The sequence below is a fragment of the Nothobranchius furzeri genome, chromosome 8 (assembly GCF_043380555.1).
Source record: "Nothobranchius furzeri strain GRZ-AD chromosome 8, NfurGRZ-RIMD1, whole genome shotgun sequence".
Lineage (NCBI taxonomy): Eukaryota > Metazoa > Chordata > Actinopteri > Cyprinodontiformes > Nothobranchiidae > Nothobranchius > Nothobranchius furzeri.
This window is the reverse complement of record NC_091748.1, coordinates 79013636-79023635: the sequence shown is the minus strand read 5'-3', so window position 1 is coordinate 79023635 and position 10000 is coordinate 79013636. Positions and strand designations below refer to the sequence as shown.

Below are 10000 nucleotides of genomic sequence, written 5' to 3'. Positions count from 1 at the left end.
TCATTTAGAGATTTTTAGCATTTACAGCAAAACATCTTGTTGCTAAATGAGAAAACAGTCATTATTATTATTATTATTATTATTTCCCCCGTGTCCTGTCTGGCTGTGAAGCAAGCAGAATTGATGTCTGAATGCTGGTGACAAGCCTTACAGATTTACTCTCAGGTGGAGCATCAAAGCGTCTGCTTTTAATGTCACGCCTGATACTTAAAACTTGATTGTTTTTTTTTTGCTTTATAATTCCAACCAAACACAGAGACAGAGGTGAAAGAGAAAGGAAAAGACAATGTGCCAACCATAGCCTTGAGACATGTGTTGAACGTGCCCAAGCCCATACTTATGAGAGCACCTGTGTGTGTACACGCGCTTGTTTATGTAAGGTTCCTCTATAGGAGCGTCCAACAGAGAGTGTGAGGGACCACAGATCTGCCCCCCCAAAGATGCGTAGGAGACGGAGGGAGCTCCAAGTCCCAGAGATCCAGGAGCTGCCCCAGAACACAGGAACCCCAGGGAGACAGTAACCAGAAAAGCCCCTGCCCCCCTCGAGAGGCTCAGAGGATCGCCCCGGGGGGCCACAACCAGCAGCCGGCAGAGTCCCGGGAGATATCAGTGGCAAGCCCACAGGCCCGCCCGCAGCCTCCCACCCCCTAGCCGACCGAGCCCGGAACCCAGCGACCCGGGACCCGGCACCCAGGGGCGACCACCCCCGCCAGGGACCCAGCAGAGCCCGGGGACCCAGACCCCACCAGGAAGCCACCGGGATTGATCAGGCAGATGCTAAACATCTTAAACCCCCTGACCCGGTTGCCACGAACACTCAGGCAGACCAAGGCACCGCACTCCACACCAGGTGTGGCAGGGGGAGGGGAGACGAAGAGGTATTGCAGCACAAGAAGTCCCAGGAGAAGAGAGGAGTCAAAGGCCCCACCTGACACATACAGTCATACACAAACACAGTCACACACTCCCTCCCTCATGCTCACACATGCACATACAACCCAAGACTTACAAAAATGCACGCCGGACACCCACTCATGCTCCCCATTCACACCCTATTAACTCTGGTCCCGGTACTGCTGCACATGGGGTACAACCATCACCGGTAACCAGAGTTTGACCCTTCCTGCTGGGGTGCTGATGAGCAGGCTCCCCCGCCCAACGCTGAGCACAGCAACCCACCACCCCAGACCCCAACCAGACGGCCAGATCTCCCTCCTAGCCTCCAGCCCCATGAAGCCAAGCAACAACAGAGGTGGCTAAGACCCCTAGTCTCCCTCCATCTGCTCCAATATAGTGTTAGTGCGTGTTGATGAGATGTGTTTGTGGCTGTGGTGAGCGGGCAGTGCGGGCATCGTCTGGCCTATGCCAGCTAATGCCACCGCACCACCCCTGTTCCCCCCACAGCCCTCTGTGTCTAAGTGTAATTTAAAATTGGAAGTGGGCACCGGCACCCGGGAGGAGGCTGAGAAATCCCCCTGCCATGTGCTGTTTAGTGTGCTCACTCCCAAGGCCCTAAGTGTGTGTTTGCGTGGAATGTCGTCGGTGGAAGTGTTTAAGGTGCAAATAAAATTGGGGGGCAGGTTGCCACAGGAATGCGGAAATGGGGTCCATACCCGCACTCCCTGACTTGCCCACCCCCCAAGGTCCTATGTGCATGTTTGTGTGATGATGTGAGGGAGCAGGAGGAGAGAAATGTGTGGGGATGGGGAGGAATGGCTGGTTGGCCTAGGCCCTCCAGGGAGCAGTCATTATTATTAATAAATTATATTGATAATAGTTCTTGGTTCAGGATTAAGCCAGATCCAGTTCTAAAACAGGTGATGCAGGCTTTTTTCCAGATCCTGTCAGAGTTATTAAAGGTTAAATGTTCTGATTCTGCTGCATAATTATAATTTCCCTGATTAGTTCAGTAATTAGCTTAATCTCTGGAAGAGAACCAGTCACTGAGCGGCTGTGACGGGTGGTTCTGATTCCTCTGGTCATGCTGGATCAGCTGATGTTCTGATGAGACTCGGAGCCAGCTCCAGACCCAGCCTGTGGTTCTGTCAGCAGATAACTGTTACATAACGGGTCAGACCGTTGAGCCGGACAAGGAGCTGTTGTACTCGTCGACGGACAGCAGCCAATCAGAGCACAGAGCTGTTAATCTGTCATCATCTCTAACAAGCAGTCACCAAGTGGTGAACTACTGAGGAGACTTGCTGGGTACCAGGTCCCTGATCCGGTCCTGCACCAAGTCTTTCATCCGGACCAGTAACGCACTCCTAATGCGAGTTCTCCAGACTTTCTGAAGCGTTTTTCTTTGTACTTTTCTGTTTTTGTTACGTTGTTTCATGTTTTCTGTCCTTTCCAAAGGAACGTTTGAACTCTGACCTCTGAATCGTTCAGGTACGAAAAGGCTCCTAACTCAAAGGATGAGCCAGAGTTCTGGTTCTGAAAGGTGCTCCTGGTCATCCTGGGTTTTACACGCCCTGCTTCAGCACAGCTTCTCTACCAGATCTAAGTTTACTCTAGGGATGCAACGATAGCCCTTTTTTCCAAACCAATACGATACCAATATTTGGATCTGAGTACTCGCCGATACCGAATACCGATACTTCTACCACACAAAAAAAATGCAACACAATTTTATTTTTTTCTCTGCTTTCAACAGGAAAAGACTGTGAGGTAGATGAAAAGTAAAATATATGAATAGAAATCATCACTAAACTAAAATATTAGGTGAACAGAAATGACAAGTTACACTGAAGCCATTTTCAAGCAACTGCATTAGTATCGGTTCCTGGTATCGATTAACTTTAACCGATACCAGTATCGTATCGGTGCATCCCTAGTTTAATCCCTTAAAACCAAAACTTTATGACCCTCCAAGGATCCGATCTAAGAGCCGTGATTCTGTTTTACCTGAAGAAACAACATCAGGTCACTTTTCTGTTTTCCAGGCTTTGCAGCACGGCTTCTTTGACTTTGAGACGTTTGATGTGGACGAGTACGAACACCATGAGGTAAATCCGTTAATTGTTCCGGAACAAACGCAGCTGAGGAGGGCCTTACAGGAGAACCTGTTCAGTTTTGTCCAGCTGAACGAAGATGTTCAGATACATGAACACTAGCGCCCTCCTCAGGAGGATCACAGGAATACTTTGGATGTCCAGAGCTTGGGATCAGGATTTTTACTGTTTTAATTTCATTCGTCTTCAGCGTGTGGAGAACGGAGACCTGAACTGGATTGTCCCGGGGAAGTTTCTGGCCTTCAGCGGACCTCATCCCAAATCTAAAATAGAAAACGGTGAGGAAACAGATTCAGTCTTTTTATTTTACGATTTTATTTGGTTTATATTGTTTATATATTACATTGAGAAAACCTTTTATTTCCTAGTAAATATTTATTAAAGGAAATATATTTTTTGACTTTATTCTGTAGCTTTTCTGTTTTCAACACAATAAATAATCAAACCTTCAGAAACGTGTAACAACACACTCGGCAGAGTCTTTATTCTGAAGCAAGCTGTCAGTCAGACTGGTGAAACACAAAATACACAGAAGCAGAAGTTTAGAGACGAGACTTTTACTCTGAAAGGTAAAAATCTACCTTTTCCCTATTTCCTGTCAAATCTAACATTCAGCGTTAAAGCTGGCGTTTGTAGAGTGATGTCATCAAACCTTGTGTGTTAGGAAATAAGACGAAACGATAGCGAGTCAGTGTCTATAAAAGCTATTTTCTACTCTTGTTTATGAGCCACGGATTTCACAAATGATGTCCGTGAGTTTTAAAGACACGTTCTGATGCTTATTTTCAAATGGGAGCTAAAGTTTGTGTGAAAATACGTCCAGGATTACATCACCATACTGCTGTAAATGTCTGAGGTTCGCGAGCTTCGAATGCTTCTTCCAGGTCGACGGGAGCATTAAACTTGGAGAAAACCGCCATGAATCTGGTCATGTGGTCAGTAGCAGCTCTGCTGGTAGAGGAGAGCCTCTGCTGGGACGTTGTATGTTACATCCGACTTGTAGTTGTTTTATTCACAAATTTTTACAACTTCATAAATCTCTAATTACGTGGCAGACGCAGTCGAAACTAAGACTGAAAATTGATTATCAATGTTTCTGACTTGAACCGATATTGTTTTTCCCATGTTGATAAATTCGATTATAAAAAAAAAAATGTGTAGGTTGGCGAGGTTCGTGTTGGCTGTACGGGTCGTGACTCAACTATAACACGTGACAGCCCCCTCTAGTGGACAGCTTTGGTGTCTGTGCATGCCTGTAGTTATCGTCCATTTATCGTTATCAAGGTGGACTACTCAATATACCACGGTATTGATTTTAGGCCATATCGCCCAGCCCTAGTCGAAAATCACATAATTATTATCATTTAAAGAGCAAGTCACCCCCAAATCAACTATCTTTTCCTGATAAACTATATAAATGCGTGTCTAATCCTGCTGCAGACACGTGTCGTCAATAGTTTTGCACTTTAGTGCATTTTAGTTACAATTTTAATTTTCTGCCTAAAACTGTCAGTGTTGTAAAAACTCTGCACTGCATTTGAATTTAAATCTGCCATCGCTATTGGCTAAGAGGTATCCTATAACGTTAGCTGGTACCATATGATGTCACAATGTCGTTGTAAGCCTGTGTGTGTGTGTGTTAGCGGCTCTGCTTTCTCAGTCTGCTAGGCAATAGCATTTGTTGCATTTTTCAAACAGGAAGTGGGAGTGGAGTAATACTCTGGTAGGGGGTGACTTGCTCTTTAAATTGAAGTATGTGTGATTCAGGGCGTAAGGAAAAGCGGATTAGAAAACTACATTTATAGCCCCTAATCACTGATTTCTACTTCCTGAGAGCTCTTCAACAGGATTACTACATTCCTTGGGTACTTTCTGTCCTCTGGTGGGGGATCTGGGTACTTTAAACTAGTTTCTCTTTTATTGAATGAAACACAACATGCAGTTATGAAGTTATTTATTATGATTTTCTGATTTTTCTGGAGAAAATCTCTTTGTGTGGAGTTGATGCTGTGAACAGACTGAGCTCATTTGATCAGTTTAACGCTTGTGGTTGCTCCGCCCCCTGCAGGTTACCCCTTGCATGCTCCTGAGGCGTACTTCCCCTACTTCAGGAAGCATAACGTGAGCACAATAATTCGCCTGAATAAAAAGATCTACGATGCCAAACGCTTCACCAACGGTGGCTTTGAGCATTATGACCTCTTCTTTGTGGACGGCAGCACGCCCAGTGACACCATCACTCGTCGCTTCCTGTACATCTGTGAGAATGCAGCTGGAGCTGTGGCCGTCCACTGCAAGGGTGAGTGACTTCCTGTCCCCCGTTGTCCTCCCATGAGAGAAGGATTCGGTTTCTTTTCTAAGCCATGTTAAATCAAACTGGGTCGATTCTGGCGGACCTGCAGGCTCTACGTGTTTCTCGTGGGTGTCTGAGCTGGCTTGTTGATCTGAAAAACTTTTCTAATCCTAGAGTGTTTGTCAACGCCAAGGCGCCTGCCCTAGCAAGGCGATGTCTTGCTTACGAGGACGCTGTCCTTCCTTGGTCAAAGAAAACGGTTAAAAGGAGCAGCCTTACGTCACGTGACCGCTGCTCCCACGGCGGTCACGTCACGTGACACTAGAGCTAACGTTATATTTCATACGTATACGTTTCAATGTAAATACAATAATATTAACAATATAGCCTTTTACTTTTTAATTGTGTTTGTTTGTTTAATTAAATATGTAAGCGAGGTACTACCCGCTAGCCACCGAAGCTGCAACAACGAAGCATCTACCCAACCAAAGCTAGCTACAGTTAGCCGACTTAGATTTAAACTTGAAATTTGTCCCCGAAGTAGCTGCCGGCTCCTGATCCGCCGTCCTTTTGAAAACACTGCGGTGTATTATGGGTAATTTTTGACCAAGGCTAGGCTACAAGACACCTCCCGTGTATCCTTGCTCAGCTAGCTAAACGGCTAACAAACGGAGAACTCACGCCTCGGTAGAACATGAACACTGGAACACGTCTTGGTGGTTCCTGATGACACATCTCCTAGGCAACCGGGGCGGGGCCAAGACATCAAGGCAAGGTTCCTTGATATTGATGAACACCCCTAGAGTTTCACCCTCTTATTTTCTATCAAACGCTAACGCAGGAGGTAGGTGTAGGAGACTGTCTCCATGTTCGACCTGCAGGACAAACTTAGTGACCCATCAGCATCAGAAATGATCATCAAAAGAGGTTTTTTCAGTAAAGATGCCTTAAAGTGTTTATCCAGAATCTCCAGCTGATGATTTCTTATGTTTAAATGTTTTTACAGTTAAGAAAACTCATAAATGATGTTTTTACGCCTAGAGGACGTTTAACAGGAGTATTTTTCAACATAAGAGCCAAACAAACTTTCTCTTCCTCCATCAGCGGGCCTGGGCCGAACGGGCACTCTGATTGGCTGTTACCTGATGAAGCATTACCGCTTCACTGCGGGAGAGGCCATAGCCTGGATCAGGATCTGCAGGCCGGGCTCTGTGATCGGCCCACAGCAGAACTTCCTGGAAGAGTGAGTCTGCTGTTTGTTTATTTGTTGCTCGGGTTGTTTACCTCTGGGGGCCGGGGTAGGAAACTCACTGCATCACTTCTGCTGCACTCCTTATCTAATCGGAGTCCCGGTGCTGAAAGCATCCTTTAGGGTCAGAGCTGCTTTCTCGGGCTGTGAGACCGAAGACGAGTGCTGGCATCGTTTTCAGTTTCCATGTGAGCAGCTGCAGGATTTTCCACGGAGTTCTGGAGTTTTCCTAACCAATCACGACTCGGCAGCTTTTAACGTTAGTCGGGGACACCATTCTCCTGGGTTCAGATTCACTCTAAAGGTTTATTGTGTGGAACAACAATTATGATGATGGTAAATGTTCACACTGGCAAATCAGAGGACCTCAGGATGGAGTTGGTTCTGTAAAAACATTCCTTCAGATGTGGAAAACTCAGGAAATCCTTCAAAACGAAGCTTTTGTTCCGGGATTTTCAAGTGTCGTGATTGATTCAGGTATTCCCGACTAAAATGACTTCCAACTCCAGCCTCCAACAGTCTTCAAGCATAAAATCTACAACTCTGGTCTGCAGTCGACCAACGAACATTCATCCAAGGAGACACGTGACAAACTAGAGACGACAGGGCGATGTGAGAGGAGGAGTGTAAGCAACACACACATTTTATGACATAACAGCTTGCCATATTTGCCGCATGTTGCTGCTGCGGATCGTCCAGTAACTTTTCTGTTCAGCTGATCAGAACCAGTCAGATCTTTAATCAGCAGATGAGTGAACGTTTACGCTGTTGGGAAAGAGCTGGTTATGTTTGGTGGTTCGCCTCAGCTGGGACTAACGCTACTTCCTGTCCCCGTGTCTAACGTGACCCCATCACTCCTGCTCACTACCGAATTAGTTCCAAGTTATATTATTAGTTTTGAAGGCCCTGAATGGCAGCAGAACATCCCGTCACATGTTCTCCAGTCTGAATGGGTTCTGCTGATTAAAATCCAGTGGGAGACGTTCTTTTCTGTCTCGGAGTCGACTCCTGGCGAGTGGAAAACCGGCTCGTCGCTTGGTGCTTTTAAGTTGTGTTTAAGCTACAGAAGCACATCTGCAAAACAAGCTAGCGTGAAACATTGTCTTCATGCCTCTTAACAACGTTCCAACATGGTACAGCTGTAAATATATTGTGGAGATTAGGTGAAAAGTGGTTTTCTCACATTTGATTAAAACCTTCACCAAGAACACGGCTAGGCCCGAAACCAAGCAATGGACCATCTGGTTGTCAGTTTAACCGAACAGCCGTACTTCCCCGGGTGCTCCACTCATCCCCCTCACGTGTTCAGCACCAGAACACCACAGGTGTGAGAGGGTCTCCTCTCCACAATATCAGAGAAGGAGAAACGGCCGGCTGCTACCACTTCAACTTTAGGACAAACTACCAGAATCCCAAAAAGAAAATCACCATCTGAAGTCACGGACAACAATGGTTCTAGAAAACGGCGACTGCTCGTTTCCTTTGGCAGTGCAGGTTCCATTCTCGGGAGGTGGAGGGCTAGAAAACCGGTGTTGTGCCAGAAAGAGCTTGCCTGCTGAGATCTGCATCCCCTGTTGTGGGATGGTGCGTGTGAGTAAAGAGGCAGCTTTCATTAACATGTTTGTTTTTCTGCGTGCTTTCTTTGAAAATGACGGTTATGGGCAGATAAATGAAATGACTGACGAAGATCTTTTAAGCATTAATAATAAATCTTTAAAGCAGGGTTTCACCCAGCAGGCCGAGCATCCACCTCCCTCCCGCCCCCCGCGGTCATGGACGACGCATGTCACTGTGGTGGCATGCATGAGGACAAGCCTGCTCTGTGGCAGGCTAGCTGCGAGGCTTTTTTAGGCTGGGTGAATTTGACTGGATGACACACGTGATAACACACACACACACACACACACACACTCTTCTGTGATGGATGTGGTGCATTAGCGCCACCACTGGCCCTCAGCCATTGCAACAGCTGCAGCATTCCTTTGGGTGGCTAATTTATTAATAGGTGTGAGTTTCAAACTTTTAAAATTGGGTGGTTTGGATTTATGTCGTTACATTTCCTCATTTGCATCCAGGAGCGTTTAATTCCACTGATGTTGCTCCTATACTAAATAAACCCATCTCTTTCCTTTTCTTTTAGTGAGACAAACATGGTTCTGAAGATGTTTTCATACCTGCTAGCAGCTCTGCTGAAGGCGTCGGTCTTTTAGTTTTACGTTAAATCACAGCAGAAGAACGAACGAAGACGTTTTAACAAAAACACAGAAAATACCCGGCCCTTTGGCTAACGTGGTAATATTTGTTATAAATGACGTAAGTGAATCTTTTCCTGGTGTCTAATATGTGTGCTAAAGGTGTATTTGTGACAAATTGTAAAGTTTGGGGTCACGTGACCGCCACGAACGTATATTCTTAAAACTCGCAGCTGCTCAGCGTGAACAAAGTCTTCGAGTCTCTAAACATCCAGACTGTTGAACCTAACATGAAAAATGACACAAATCATGAAAAGCTGAAGAAACTGTGTGAAGAAACTAAACTGATGCAGACTCTGGCGTTGCCATAGAAACGTGTACACACACTGAGCATTGTGACTAGAAAGCTCCAGCTTTAATCGAACAGCTGGTGGTCTCTGTTTTAGTTCTGATACCTTCGTAGTCCTTGAAGGCATGAATGAACAAGGCTCCGTCTATCCTGACATTCTCGTTTATCTAGCATCGAGTAACAGGGCTGCTTGCGGACGTGCGTGAGCCTCGCTCACTCGAATTAGCGTGGATTGAACCCACCCGAGCTTTGTTTGTGGAATTGAATAACTCCTAAGTCTAAAATCATTTGGACTTCTTTGTGGACAAGGTAAGGGTGACAAGGGCCTCTGTTCCACCACTTAAGCATGCCCCCTCTGCTGATCTGTGTTCCAAGGGCACTGGAGGGTTTTCAACCAGTAACTCTTGCAGAGCTTGAGGATCTGGTCATGAGACTTAAGCCAACAGGGGCGGTAACTGACGTTCTCCCGGCAAGGCTACTGACAGAAGTTTTTCCTGTAGTGGGTGATCACGTACTGAACATTGTAAATAGCAGCTTGCTATCTGTGGAAGTCCCTACTCCCCTAAAGCAGGCGGTGGTACGACCTCTGCTTGAGAAATCAGGTTTGGACCCAACAATCTTGTCCAATTACAGACCTGTATCTACACTGCCTTTCATCTCAAAGATCACAGAGAGGGCTGTGTTTATCCAACTGATGTCTTTTCTACAGCAATGGGGAGTTGGAGAAGTATTTCAGTCTGGGTTTAAACCCTTTCATAGCACTGAATCTGCACTGCTGAAGGTCCTCGACGACATTTTATTGGCTAATGATTCCGGTGATGCTGTGGTTCTGGTGCTCTTGGACTTGACATCAGCCTTTTGATACCGTTGATCATAACATCCTAGTAAACCGGCTGGAGCGGTCTG

The 10000-nt window shown here is 46.1% G+C and overlaps 1 protein-coding gene across 2 annotated transcripts in view; it reads left to right on the top strand.

The window, feature by feature from the left end:
- Positions 1-10000, top strand: part of cdc14ab (cell division cycle 14Ab) — a 56844-nt gene that overhangs the window by 24605 nt on the left and 22239 nt on the right. For both annotated transcript variants that reach the window (XM_054737457.2, XM_054737456.2), the window contains exons 7-10: positions 2943-3005; positions 3202-3289; positions 5080-5310; positions 6409-6547. In XM_054737457.2, coding sequence (XP_054593432.1) covers positions 2943-3005; positions 3202-3289; positions 5080-5310; positions 6409-6547 — 521 coding nt within the window. The remainder of the gene's footprint in view (positions 1-2942; positions 3006-3201; positions 3290-5079; positions 5311-6408; positions 6548-10000) is intronic.